At 42.0% G+C, this 14,903-nt stretch overlaps 1 protein-coding gene across 3 annotated transcripts in view; it reads left to right on the forward strand.

Moving 5' to 3' along the window:
* The window catches only part of prex2 (phosphatidylinositol-3,4,5-trisphosphate-dependent Rac exchange factor 2), a 92,145-nt gene that overhangs the window by 16,333 nt on the left and 60,909 nt on the right, over window positions 1-14,903 (forward strand). For all 3 annotated transcript variants that reach the window (XM_042224824.1, XM_005912175.3, XM_042224874.1), the window contains exons 2-10: window positions 572-643; window positions 1,546-1,668; window positions 3,114-3,218; window positions 5,257-5,358; window positions 6,168-6,329; window positions 8,929-9,062; window positions 9,630-9,733; window positions 11,234-11,383; window positions 11,789-11,930. In XM_042224824.1, coding sequence (XP_042080758.1) covers window positions 572-643; window positions 1,546-1,668; window positions 3,114-3,218; window positions 5,257-5,358; window positions 6,168-6,329; window positions 8,929-9,062; window positions 9,630-9,733; window positions 11,234-11,383; window positions 11,789-11,930 — 1,094 coding nt within the window. The remainder of the gene's footprint in view (window positions 1-571; window positions 644-1,545; window positions 1,669-3,113; window positions 3,219-5,256; window positions 5,359-6,167; window positions 6,330-8,928; window positions 9,063-9,629; window positions 9,734-11,233; window positions 11,384-11,788; window positions 11,931-14,903) is intronic.

The raw sequence follows: 14,903 nt of genomic DNA on the forward strand, positions 1-14,903 counted from the left end.
TAAAGATTCTCACCCGGTACCCACTGATGGATGTCTTCGTCTTTAAAAGCTCTCCCTTAGGCAGAGTTCAGAAAATGACTAATTTCTCCTTAGTCCCATTTTAGCACTACATTTGAAGCACACCTTCTTAATTTGCCATTCTCAGAAAGTTCCCTGAAGCATTAAATGGGTTGTCGGGCGCTTATGCAGCAAAGCAGCCTGGGAACCAGCGTCCTCGGAGACTGAAGAAAGTTAAGAGCACTTTCCATCCATCTCAGTTCACACACTGTTGGCCTTTACAATTCACATCCAAAACCACTTAACGCTGCCTTTGAAATACCACGAGCTGCAATTTTTTTCCCCCTACCCCCCCATTTAGTGTAAAGATTGTATTTCGCCAATATCAGGTGTCCATTGTGAAGGTTACCAATTTACTGTGGCTGTGAAGAGTTGCAGCTGCACACAGAAAGCCTCAAATATTGTCTTCTATTCAGCCCGTTTAAGGTTCAAGAGATCAAATGCCAAAAAGCAATTTACCGTGGGACCGTTTCCACAGTGTTAACTGTTGTTTTCCTTTTCTGCTCTGCTTCAGGTGTTCCTGCATCGTCTCAATCAGTACGCAGCCACCAAAATCGAAAAGAACGTCACAGAGGAAACGGTGAAGGTGAGAAGCAGTCTTTCGCTCTGACACTGCACTCAGCGGCATTACCCGTGAACAGTTGGGAAGTTTCATTTAACAATTAAGCTTCTTTTGGAGGGGGGTGGGGGTTCTTTCAACCTGAACTTGCATCAAGTTCTGGACTGTAGAAGAAGCAGTGGGCGATCCAGGAAGCAGCTGTAAATATATTCTATTTTTAAATTATCCCAGCTGGAGGATAATAAAGGATGCTCTCTCACAGTGGGAGCGTTTCTTCTCTGAGCTTGCTTACTTTTGAAGGTAAACATGCATTCACTGGATATTTACTGGAAGTCCCGTGTTTTGGAACGTGTCCCCTCATGTTCTGATTTGTTTGGGAACACGCTGACGGGGTTTTTAGATAACGAAAAGGGTCATCGCTGCAAAGGCCGACAGCTGCAATGCCACCGAGCGGCTGAGAGTGCTCCAAAATGAAAACGCAACGATCGGATTTGCCCAGATGTTTTTCCTTTTTTCCTTGGTATCACTAGCTACTAAGTTTATTCTGGCCTTAGAACGCCCATGAAAGACTTCTGGTTTTCATGCTTTGGTTTCATTTCACTCGCTTCACTTATCCAGCACAGTTTTTTTCTTTAATATCGCCACAAAAATGACATAAATAAGGGCAGAAGTCAACACCACATGAAGGCTAAGTTTCCACACAACAGATCTTAACATTGTGTTCCTTTGTTTTTCCTTCTTTTAAAATATCTCTAATTATGTTTGAAATTCAAATATCAAAGAGATCTTAAGCTAAGATACTCATTACAAAGAAACCTCGTTTTTTATTCCGTGGCCATCAAAGCACCACCGACCACAAGAGGAAGCATATGCCAAAGTATTGATTCTCTCTCTGCCTCTCTTTCTCCCTCCCTCTCTCTCTCTTTTAGGTCTTATTCTCTAACATTGAGGAGATTCTGGCTGTTCACAAAGACTTCCTGTCCATGGTGGAGGACCTCCTGCAGCCCGACCCTCACGCTCACCATGAAATCGGTCGCTGCTTCTTGCACTTTGTACGTAACTCGTGCAACTCGTGCTTCTGCAAATTGAATGTCAACTCAACGCATTTTAATTACGATGTTTTGTCCGAGCTCCTAAAGCTCCGTGGCACTGATGCTACCTCCCTTCGTAATATTCCTCAGTTCACTGGAGCGTGTGATCTGAAAAAGGGGGGAAAAAAACCCTCTGTCGAGGCTTCGGTGCACGGTTATGCCGACGTGCTCCACGTGTTGTCAATTTAACTCCCTTGGATTGCTCACGGTGAGAGTGCCCACATGTGCGATATGCCTGATAGAGCTCTGATATACTGCTCTTTCCCACTGTATATCGCGGTTCTTTGATGCGAAGCCTTGAGGCACGCTGGCGTATAACGGTCTTCAAAGTCTAATAAATCTGAGCGTCCTTCTGTTGGGGATAAGGCGAGTTTGTCAGTCGCATCTAGCTGCTGCTCATACAGGTGCAAGAGAGATGACCTGGCAGTATAAGTGGTACATTTAGGTTTATGACATGATGACCTCATTAGCAAGATGGGATATACTGAAAACTTATGACCATAATTCAGTCATGAGCAGTCATGTGTGTCCATAGAGATGAAACAAATTAGACACGCCTAACGTATTATGCAGCGTTTTTCAGAGTTTCCTACTCTGTGTAATTCTTTCATGAAACTTTTATAGCACCAACAAATCACTACAATCTACTCCAGAAATACAAAAAAGCCAGCCAGCTGGGCAGTGCAACTCCCTCTGTGACTCAGGCCTGAACATTAGTTCATGCTGGCTGAAAACTTTCCTTTTGGGAATGCATTGGAATCAGTCAATCCATCGCAAGGCCAGAACATAAACAATTTGGGTGTTCGTAAATAGTCTTCCTCGAAAACACGATTCGAGTCGGGCGATCTGTAAAGTTAATCATAAAGTTCTGTTTTCGTACGCGCTCCCGCTTGTTTTGACAGTTATGTCTCTTCAGATCACCCGCTTCGTCTTCTGCGGCACAGCAGCACGGCTGAAGACTGCGTACTATTTTTGCTGCTTTGTAGTGAGTGATTTAGAGGCTGTGTGGTCTGGGCCCGCTGCGAAAGACAATGAGTATGGATGTCATATGAATGGCTTTGGTGGAAGGTTGTCGGTCATGGCTGCAAGGCAGATGGCAGGATATGATCACTATTATGTATTTGGTGATGAGTGGGACGAATAATTTATATCTTCTCAATTATATATATGTGCTCTCCAGTCAGTTTGCCTATTTCTCTCTCTCATCTTTCTTTATTTTGCAGTCAGATTTCCTGTCTTCTTTACTGCCCTGTCTGGGTTCATTTGTTTTCTGATGCCCTCCTCTCCTTTCCCATTTTTCTGTTTGACTTTGTTGCCCTCTTTCTGTTGCTTTCTGACCATAATTTCTGCTCCTTACATGTCCCCCCCTTTTTTTTTCTCACCTTGACTTTTTCTGGCTCTTGCAGAGGAGCCGTTTTCAGATTTATGACGAATACTGCGGGAACCACGAGAAGGCCCAGAGGCTGCTGCTGGAGCTCAATAAGATCAGAAATGTCAGGACATGTTTACTGGTGAGAAGAGACTCTGAACCTTTGTGTATTTGAAGAAACTGTAAGCAGTCTTAAAAATGTATGTGTTTAGGTTCAGTAACGATTAAATTGTAAGTTCAAGCCTAAATCTGAGAAATCTGTTTTAGTTCTTGGTAAAACAGAAACATGATTTCTGGAACAATTAAAGCGTCTGAGGTGATTTCTAAGGGCCACTACACACTCTCCTAGGCATACAAACACGCAGTCACCCACACATAGCAGCTGGACAGTGTAAAACCCTCTACTCTGTGTCCCAGTTTGTTTGACAGCTGATGTGGCTCTGCCCCTGTGTGTGGGCTGACTCCCACTTCCTGTTCCGACGCTCTTAGAAACTTTCACTTCCACAGGGGAGCATCGTGTTGCGAGAACAAAGTTGACTACGTTCCCACTGCTGGATTGTGTTTAGGGAGGTCAAAAAATGTGCACATTTTTCTTCTCTGTTTATGCACAGGTCCCCAATCATAGTTTTATCCTCTGTTAATAATTTTGGCTCCTTTTTTTGTGTGTGACAGTTATAAGCATCTCATCACACCCTGTGTTTGGAGACGATGAAAAGACGACGCCTTCTTCCAGTAAAGAGTTAAACACTTAGAAAAACTAGAGTATGACGGCAGGTCTGCTTGTATTGATTGGAGACGTCTGTGGGGAAGTGTATGACCTTTTCTCAAAGTGTAATTGATAGGGTGAGAGACAAATGTGCACATGCATGTACTATATACAACTATATGGAAAACTGGTGTCTTTAATCTAAGGAGGCAGTTTAGCCAAAGGTATTAACCGACACTGATCTGCTGTGGTCTTTATAGCCTTAACCCTTTGGTAACCTAGCCTGCCATCAGGGCCGTTTGGGTCTCGTGTTACCCTCCAAGCTCCAGTCCGCCATGAGCTTATATACTTCAGGTCATCTCCCAGACCCTGACCAAGATGGGGATATCCACTCCATATAACCTCCACTATAACCTTTGGCCTGCTGACAGCAATAAAATCTGGTTTAGTGTTTATATTCAGCAGTACCGCTTCTAAATTTCAGGTGAGAGAAAGGTGTGATTGAATATTTCCTCATAATTTGCAACCTACCACATGAATTGTCATGCTGAGGGAGAAAAGTAAAACTTATAGTTTGTGGATAGTGTTGGTAGTGTCGTGATTCCAAAACATGGCTACAAATAACCCAGAAAATACTTCTTACTAAAGTGTAGTTTGAAAGATTACTTCACCTATTAAAATGAAAGAATTGACAGGACTTGAACAAATTGGAATAGGAAAGTTAGCTATGTGTTTCAAATAGCTTTCTAAATTCATGGCTAACTGTTGAAATGTTTTAGCTAAAGTCTAGTCATAGACAAACACAGCTGAAGTACAGCCAGCTAGCTTGAATTTGGAATAAAAAAGTTGTCAGTAATTTTGCTAAAAGTATAGCTGTAAGTTAAATGTTAGCTAACTCTGAGGGTTAACAGTTGAAATAGCAAGATAAACATCATGGCTAAACATCGAAATGGTTAGCTAATGGCACAAATACATTTGTAACGGTTACATCACTTAAAAGAAATAATCAGCTGTTAAATAGTTCTGTATCATTTTGTTAATTTATTGAAGATGAAAATATTTTCACAGCTTTTTGCTAATTTATGCTAACACATAAAGTTTTGTGTATGCATTCGATGTATTTTGATACCTGCTAACTGTTCGGCGCTTTTATTTTAAAACTGGAGACTTTTGAGGTTGTAGCGTCCAGACTTTGGAACAGCCTGCTTGAACAGAATGCTGAAAACTCATTTTATAGGTTAGCTTCTTCATAATCTTTCTCAAATACTTTGTTGCATTTGTTGTATGTTGCAATGAATGTAACACTATATATATGAATCTGTATGCTGGAACATTCATACCTTTAACTAGCTTTAAAGCACTTCGTAACTGGTAATGTTTTTTTTTTTTTTTTTATTATTAGTACGAATTCTCTGACAATGTTTCATATTTCATTTAACTCTCCTCTGTTATCCTCTCCTCTCAATCCTACCAGAACTACATGTTGCTGGGAGGCAGGAAAAACACAGAGGTCCCACTGGAGGGATATCTGGTAGCTCCCATTCAGAGGATTTGCAAGTACCCGTTGCTGCTCAGAGTGAGTATAGTCTTGTGCATGCTAACCATGTGTTAAAGCGATACCACACCCATGCGCCACCTCTGTAGAGCAACTTCTTCCCCTCTTTTCGTCCAACCACACCTAGTCATTAGTTAGGGCTGTCCCATCCTATTCACATCAACCTCTGCCTTGCTAATGAAACACTGGCCTCATATTCTGACACGTCTCTGCTTTAGTTCCCTGGCACAGCCACATTGGAGGAATAACACGAGGCCTATCATCACCTCCGCGGCCCAGCTGCGCTTTCAGACACTTTGACTGGGCTCATTCACACTGGCACTCTAGGTTGTTAGTTTTGAAGTTTCCATTTTTGAATGTGAAACGTGAGTGAAATGAAATACATTTTCAAAGGCTTGTTTGAGTTGGTGATCTGAGCTGTCCCTATTCATTTGTCTTGTTATGATCTATTAATTCTCCCAGGCGCTTTCTAAACAGCCACCAACATATGCGCAGAGATGTTATGATAATAAGGGGGTAATCCGATGCGCTGCGTTTTTGAAGTCTTTCAGCTGCCAGGGCCGTAAAGTAACACCAATACATCCAGAAGAGTGTAAATTGTGCACTAATAGTAGCTGACATGCTAAAACACAGTGTTTAGACTACAGATTATGAGATTGGCATTTCAGCAGAAGGGTTTAAACCACTAAACTCAAAAACCACGAGAGAGTGAAAAGTGAAGTGCTTTTCATGATGGAGCAATATTTGCCGGCTATTCTTCCAACTGCGTCGCTTTAATTATACTTTTCTGTGAAATTATGTGACATTTTGTGTGATCTGTACATGCGTAGGAGCTGCTTAAGAGGACCCCGAAGAAGCACAACGACTATGCTCTGGTACAGGAGTCTCTGCAGGTGATGAAAGAGGTGTGCTCCAGCATCAATGAGGCCAAGAGACAGATGGAAAAATTGGAGATTTTGGAGGAATGGCAGTCGCATATCGAGGGCTGGGAGGTGAGCCTCAGTAAAGCATGTTTAATGATTTATTTCATTAACTTTAACTTAACGTCTTGCTGTATTTCAGAGTTTTGGGGATTTGTTTTGTTTTTGTCCTAAGCTGAGCTTTCACTACTTAAGCTGAAAGTCATGACTTATTTAAAGTTACTCAGCCCTGTGCCAGCAAGAATTCCACATGGCCTGACTTGTGTAGCCTTTTAAGCTTTCGCATACTCGCCGGGAACAATGACTTGTATTCACAATAGCCATACTTCTTTTGCATGGTTGAGTTAAAGCCGTCACGCTTTGGGGTGAGCAGTCAGATCACCATCGGGTAGATTGCACTTCTTTGTATGTAGGGTTATTTTTCCCCCCCGTAGGTAGGCTTAATAAGGGGTCGTAGCAGTTGGAAAAAGTGTAAAAAGTGATGGTAATTGTACAGAAAGAGGGCAGAATACTTATGTAATTGACCTGGCTTCATGTGAAAGGGCCTTAGGGCTTCGAGCACACATGCACACAGAGACATGCTGCAGTGTTGATAGAGCCTTTTCAGGCAGCAACAGATATTTGTTTCTAAATAGAAAACAGGCTTTTTGACTAAAATGTTTAGAGTTTCTTGCATTTGACTGACTTGTTCTACTTTTTCTATGGTCACCCACAACTTTAAAGAGTTGCTGTATTATTGGATGCCTTTTAGTGCGAGTGTTTTGCTTTACAGTAAAATATATGGCAGGAACTTCAATAGTGGATCCATTAATACAGTTTAAATCCAACCCAAAACCTCAATGTAAGGCCATTATACAGGTTTTAGCGACACACAAACACACACAAATCTAAGAATAGCGTAATCAGAGTCAGGCTTAGTTTTTGGGTGGGGTGACATCTTGTGTTCAACATAATCCTGGCTGTAGCTACTTTGCAGTTTCCCCTCAGTACTTTTTATTAATTGTAAACATTAGCTCATTCTGGAGCTGGTCCTGCGACTGCTGCACGCCAGGCTCTCCGGCTCTAAATGAGATGGAACTAAGAGGGAGAGAAGAGAGGTGGAGGGAGAAAGAACTGAGTGATGGTTGTATCTTGTTTTTCTGTGTGGGTGTTTTTGAGGTATTTCAGTGGGATGAGGAGTGATTGTGAGAGCCGCTGTTTTTTTTCCATTTCTGCTCCTCCTCCTGGGATGATTGCTTGTTAGCGCTGACCCGCTTCACTGCTGGCTACCCTCGGGGCATCCTGGCAGGTTCACCTCCCGTGTGAGAAGCAGGGCTGTGGCCCAAAGTGGTCGCCATGATTGTGTGCTGCCAGCATTCGTCAGGGTAGTGATTGCCAGTTGGTTAGTGTTGCATGTGTCTGTGTTTTGTCACTGTGCACTATAAAAATATGTTAATTTTAGACTAGAGGGTTGTAGTTTCAAGTTTCATTTCACATTCTGTTCTCTAGTTTAATTAGCATGCTTAAAATGTACTTGAGTTGTAGAGTTTGCTTGATTTGGCTTCCTTAGCTTAAAAAATTCTCTCATCTCTCGAGGTAATTGGCAAATACCACTTCAGAGCTTAATGCTTTATTTTTTTTCCCTCTTAATTAATGGCATATCCTGCTTTGCAGTTGTTATGAGTCATTGTCTTACTATGAAAGTAGATGCTTGAATTCTGGATGAAACGGATGATTGAGGGTTTGAAGTGTGAAGCTTTTTCTATGGAGCACGGTTAATATAAAGAACAAGTGAAAAATGCTGCAAAAGAAGTGCAAATTTAAGTGAATAGGATGGAGGCTCTGCTAAAAGCATGTCTAACACAAAGAGGAAGTGTCAGTTCTTCCATTAAGGACACGCTGCTTTACAATCTGGACCGGTGTGATGTTGCCATTGGCCCCTTCAAGTGACCGAGACCTCTTTCTGTGTCTGGTGCGCACACATTGAAAAGCTGCAAATTAGTTTAACATCTGGTCATGGGCCCTTGAAAGAGTGGGAGAGTTAAAAAGAAAAGTGTGGAGGAAGGAATAAAAGATAGCGAAGAACAGAGCAGGGGAAGAAAAGTGAAAAATGATCAGCAGAAGGGAAGGGAGGAAAAGAAGGGGGGGGGGGAAAAACGTGGGATAGGTTTTGGCCCGCCCGTGTCTCCGTTGGGAGCACATTTTCCGCCTCTGTGCGCATGGGGGTTATTTTTAGCTCTGGAGGGCTGATCAAACGTGGTACATAAATTCCCAGAGCAGGCAAGGTAAGGGGAAAAGACAGCACACTTTATCACTTGCAGCAGGAACCCCAACCAATCTGGTGACCAGACGCGACAGTGCAGCACATGGTTGGACTGGACGGGATGTTGTTCTGTAGAGGCTATTAACGGCCGCGCGTTTTTAAAATCCCACAGCAATCTGCTGTGAGGAAGCGGGGGTGTTTTTACAGACCCCTGAGAGTGGGAAGAGGAAAAAGTTGGGCTCTGTAGTCCCTCCTCCTGTTCAGACAATATATGTGAATGATAAATGCCACAGTTTATATACTTTACTATAGTTTAAAATTAAAACTTGAACTTTGTGCACAAATTCCCACGTCTCTCATGCATGTTAATGACAACTCACCTGTTTTTTTGGGGGGGGGGGGGTTTCCTGCACCATTGTCCATTTCCAGGGTTCAAATATCACAGACACATGCACGGAGATGCTAATGCAGGGTGTCCTGCTGAAGATTTCAGCTGGGAACATACAAGAGAGGATTTTTTTCTTGTTCGACAAGCTTCTGGTCTACTGCAAGAAGAAAAATAGGTGACTTTTTATTCATTACTCTTCTCCAGAGAGAATGAAAATATTATATTTGTGCTAATTCCTGTGTGTCTGTCCTCCTACAGAACATTTAAAGTACAGACTTTATAAATAATTCACTGCACTGTTCCTTTCCTCTTACTATGGGAAGTATTTTAGGTTCTGTTTTGTGAGGGAGTTGGAAAAACGTTTAAGGAGGCAGAGATGGAAGACGCATATTAGAAAAGGATTTAGATGAAATTTTGGGTGATTAATCAAGGTAGGGATATGAACCACCACGTTTGGGTAGTATTTTCCTTTTAGATTGATCTTTCAGATAATCTTCGGATGCAAATAATACGACATTTATTCCGATCAGGCAAAACTGAATCGTGAAACTCGTCTAATTAATCTGTGTTTGGCAGCAGGAAACCGGATGAAGAAGCTGAGTATACAGTATCAAGTATTAAATGTAAAGTATTTTGCTACTGATTACCTTTGATGTCAAAATAGGCTGGTAAGTGTGACTGTCTATTAAATATGATTTAAATGTTTAAGGATTAATCATCATCTTGTTTCTCTCCGTCAAAGGCGTTTAAAAAACAGTAAGACGTCCACCGAGGGCCCTCGCTACCTGTTCAGGGGAAGAATCAGCACTGAGGTGATGGAGGTGGAAAATGTGGATGATGGCACAGGTGAGCAGTGCTCTAAAAGAAGATACCCTGGTTATTTTGGACAGCTGCTGTTTGAGTTTATTATTTTTTGTCATTGCCTGTGCTAACTTGCCAGGACCACTTACAGCAGTTCTGGCAGCAGGAATTTAAATACATGCCATAATAAGCCACACGGAGAAGTAGACAACATAGTCCTTGGCGTGAGCTGGTGCACAACTGTGTGATTTTTACACTTGGATCGCCAATGGAAAAATGAGACTTACCTATAAACATTTTTTAGACGTCTATAGTTACATATCCTTGGGGCTGTGCTGCTGCTGGTCCTCGGTGAACTTGAGCGCTTGTGTCTTTTGGCCTCACATAGCCACTGATTAGCATTTATATTTGTAGAAGCCATCATTTCCTTTCCAACGGTCCTAGATGGGCAGTAATATTGGGTGTTTTTGGTGAGGGATGGATGGGCTTGGGTCTGGATAAACAGGCGAGGCAGGCGGCAGAGCAGTAACTTGTGGGTGTTCTTCACCACAGGCGGGAGATCTCAATCTTAAAGCCAGGGTGACTGGATTATTTTAGCTTGGATTCCTATGTTAACAAAGTGCCACGACTTTTTCCCAGGCGCACACTTGCTGCCTGAGGTTGAAACACGTCCTCGGGGCATTCCATATAAAGGACACCACCACCACACCGTCTGTGTTTTTAGACGTGATTGTAATTGATGATTGTAATGGGTCGCTTTTTGTGATAAGCTTAGAAAGAAAAATCAAAGGAATGTTGGGAAGAGACTGGAAGGGGTTCCTAAAAGATGAAAATGATGATGGGTCAAGAGTTCACTTCCTTTATCTGGAGGCTTCTTAACATGTATATACTACAGGCATAGTTAATCACAAGTACGCACCAGCTCTGAAGGAGTATTCTGAGGACTCAGTAGTAAATAATGCTGATTGATGGTCCTCCTTCTGCATTTGTTCCCTCTCGTTTATCTCATTAAAGGAGAAGAGCGATAATCAATGAACCACTCGATAGAAAGTCTGATAGTAGAGCAGGGAAAAATGAGTCCGAGTCCAGCATTTGCAGTAAGACAGAGTATGATATTCTCTGGATGTTGTTTTTTGTTTTGTTTTAGTTATTTATTTATTAAAAATAGACCACACGCTGCTATAAAGGAAAGCAATAACTCATCAAGAGGCAATGTTTTTTTTGTTTTTTTTTAATTTATAGATTGTTTTTTTCTTCACTCCTTTATAGTAGCGCTGATGTCACTATGTCATTCGGCTTTGCTTTTCTCTGCAGCGACTCACTTTGTGCCCCATGTTATTGCTGTGTTTCATGCGGTAACCCTTATTTACTGTGAACCCAACTTCTCAATAACTCTGTTTACAGTGTCACGATCAGTGTACCCACAGACTCATGGCCTTCCCCTTTCAAATATGAAAAAGTTCTGGGATTAAATAAGTCCTCCCCTTGCAAAGAGCTAACTAGAAGGAGCTGAGATTGTTTCTGCCTGTGTTTTCTCCTCCTCAGCTGACTACCACAGCAGCGGGAACATAGTGAACAACGGCTGGAAGATCCACAACACGGCCAAGAACAAGTGGTTCGTCTGCATGGCCAAGACCCCGGAGGAGAAGCAGGAGTGGCTGGAGGCCATCATGAAAGAGAGGGAACGCAGGAAAAGTAAGCAACTGTTTGTCAGTGTCAGGGCTTTTATTACACTCAGGGAAAGCTGGTCAATGTTTTCTCCTTAGCATCTGTCTTGATTTAAATAACTGAAAATATAGGCTGCGTTTTGGGAAAATCGATACAAAGCAATATAACTTGAATGATTAAAAACGCAAATAGATCCCAGCTGCGAACAGCATGTGGGATCTGCATCTAGGACTGAAGGGGTTTCTTGTGTAACTGTGTTATTTCCCTCAAGCAGATCACATAATGAAGGCTATTGCAACTGCTGATTATCTTGTCAAATTAGGAGACATTAACCTTCTCCGTCTAGTGATTGATGCTTTTAGTATCGGAGCTAGGTGCAAAGATTATTAATGCGGTGATACTGACGGGCTCTTTGCACCCTCTCCTGTGTAGGTCTGAGGCTCGGCATGGAGCAGGATACGTGGGTGATGGTGTCAGAGAAGGGAGAGAAGCTCTATCACCTCATGACCAAGGGTAACCTCATAAAGGACCGGAAACGCAAGCTCACCACCTTCCCCAAGTGTTTCCTGGGAAGGTAAGGATCCTTCTGCTGGTCTTGATGTTTATTTCATCGAATGTTCAGCCCTATGGGTTTTCTCTGTGTCATGTAAGCATTTTACCTGTGAGTAGGTCAGACTGCATGACTGTGCCAGGAGCCTTTCAAAGATTAAATCTGTATTCTGTGTGTCTCTAAAGATTTATAGGACCTTGTTCTTGATGTTAAAAGAAGTGGTATTAGTAATTTAACGTAATAATAAAGTTCAATTGGCCAGGATTTGTAAAGACAGCTGCTGGAAAGAAGAAAGCAATGGCACTTTCTGCTCAAGAGACTCTGTGTTGTGGAGCCGCCATCTCAGTCACGGGAAAATGAAATCCAGCGAGATTTAGCCCATGAATCTTATTTAAGGATTATTGGTGTGGTGTCTGGGGATGGATCGGCCACTGAATGCCAGTCATAAATCACAGGCTAGATATCCCTGCGCGGCTCAGCTGACTGCCCCTTTTGCTCCCTCGCCCATGTTAGATTATAGTAAGCTGTCTGCAGAGAAATCCATGAGGTAATTGTTGTAGAAGGTTCATTATGCCAGAGGGCAGCTCTGTCTGTGTGTGCGTGTGTTACCATCAGAGTGTGTCACACTCATCGTTGTCCTTGAATTTTCACAGTTAATTTGGGCGCGCTTTCCATATTTACTTTTGAGTCTGAATATGACTATCTCTCCTCCACTCGCTGACAGGTGAAAAATATTTACCGTGAGTGGAGCTTTGCTGAAAATCTCGTCCTTGGGTTATTTTAGGTAAGCAGAAGTTGATGCCACCATTTGGGTATTTTGCTTTCATAACGTGAAATGCAGACGAATTGGTTTCACGTCAGTGTTGTAGGTTTCTGCGCACTTGTGTGCTTTAATGAGATAAAAGACTTGAATGCCTGACAAGGACAAACTTTTTTTTTTTTTTGTAGTTCTACTTCAAATGAGATCAAATATGTGGGCACAGACACTTTTATCGGGAATCTGGGAACTGCAAAACTCTTTCGCTCGGTCCATTCGACATGTTCAGCATCCTCTCTTGTTATATAGCATCTATCCCATATTGTACCCCAATGTGGGAAGAGGACAAAGTGTGACTGAGAAGGTGGCGAACATGGATAAAGATAATAAAAACAAGAAGCTTCTGATGATGACGTGTGGCAGCCAAAAATATGTTTACAGAGGGACGCCTGTAATTTTAAAGGCTCAGCTAAATCATTGAATGCTTCCAAAAGACGGCCTGGGTTGGATTCTGTTCAAGTTCTGATCCTCTCTAACAAATTTGCCTTGTAAACACTCCAGTACAATTCAGAATGAGCCATGTTTTCCATTTGTTATAAAATTGTACTTTCAGTTTGTTTTTCTTGAGTTGTTACAGTCACGTTGAAAATCTCCCGAGCTTATACAGTCATGTCAAAATCCCTGTTATTTTTAAAAGCATAAAGAGAGAGGAGGGGAGCAAAAACCAACCAAAAAGTCCAATTGGACATAGTTGTGGCCAAGTTACATGGCATGGTGGTTTGAAATGAAGGGTTACTTTCTCCTTTGGTCCACACAGACAACACCAGATCCCTTGCGGTCCGGAGAAGGAATGGATCTGTCAGCTGAAAAGATTAGCAGGATCAAACACTAGTCCGATGCGGTCATCTTGTTGAGAAAGAAGCTCAGGGAAGCTTTCTTTGAAAACCTATCCCCTTACACCTGGATGACCACTTGTGGGTAAAAGGACATCTCTGGCCCCTCGGTACTTCTCCTGTCTGCGCTGATTTCGGAGATGATTACATGTAGGCGTAATTGGCTTATGGAAACCAGCATTGTATGTCTCTGATGAAAACCACATTGCCTATGGCTTCAAGTCAGCCCACTCCCTCCATTGTGAAATGCTTTGCCATTATCCCCTTTCCACGCCTCTCCCTTTTTCTTTCTGACTTTTTCTTTTTAAAACAGAGGGCTATTTCTGTGTCTCAGAAAAATGTTATGATCTTATTTGAGGTTAGTTTTCTGCGAGAGGGTAATTCATCAAAGAAAATGTGTGTGAGAGCCACCTAGTCTGACATTATCATCCAATTTTAAACCTGAAACAAACAGAAAAACCATTTTCTACATATGATGGACTCTAGCAGTATATTGTCGTGACAGATGCTGGTGAGTATCTATGACAGTTATGGTAAATGGACTGGTTCTTGTATAGAGCTTTGCTACTCTGCTTGAGCACTCAAACCGCTTTATACTACAAGCCTCATTCACCCACATATTCATACAGTCATAAATGCTTACACTTGGATGAACGCATCGGGAGCAACCCCTTATGCACCATGATCATGGACATGGGAAATGATATTGGAAAATGGAGAAACATGCGTAATTGCTTTCTTGCTGAGAGTTCTGTAAGAAGCCTTTTTATCTCTTGCAATGCTCTTCCTGTTCTGTAAATATGAAGTTATGCCAGCGGGTAGTTTGTTCAGCTCACCATAAAGACCACATGGGGGGAAACAGCTTGGCCGTCTCTGCCCGAAGGCACTAAAATGTATTTAAATGAAGCACCTTTAAAGCGCACTAATTAACACATTCTGTCTCGTTTGTTTAGTCTATACCTAAGCATGTGTATATGAAGCTTCAGTTAGAGGCAACCACATCTTCTGACTGCCAAGCCAAGTACTACTCATATTAAACAAGCATAAAGACCTCCAGAAGTTCTACATAGAGTGTCTCTCCCTGCCCCCAATAATATTTTTTGATGTGACTTCTGCTGGAAATAAAAGGATTATCCTAATTTCCTAAAAAGTTGACCTTTAAGCTTCGAATCTGTTTTAACCTTGTAAAATATTTGATTCAGTGGGAGATTTAAAAAAAAAAAAATCCATGACAACATATAAGTAACCACAAAAATTCAAGTTTGGCTAGGAAATGTTACAAAAAAATGAATTCACCCAGTTTAACACACACACACACACACACACACACACACACACACACACACA

This window comes from Haplochromis burtoni, unplaced genomic scaffold, assembly GCF_018398535.1.
Source record: "Haplochromis burtoni strain Fernald_Lab_line unplaced genomic scaffold, NCSU_Asbu1 Contig_1, whole genome shotgun sequence".
NCBI lineage: Eukaryota > Metazoa > Chordata > Actinopteri > Cichliformes > Cichlidae > Haplochromis > Haplochromis burtoni.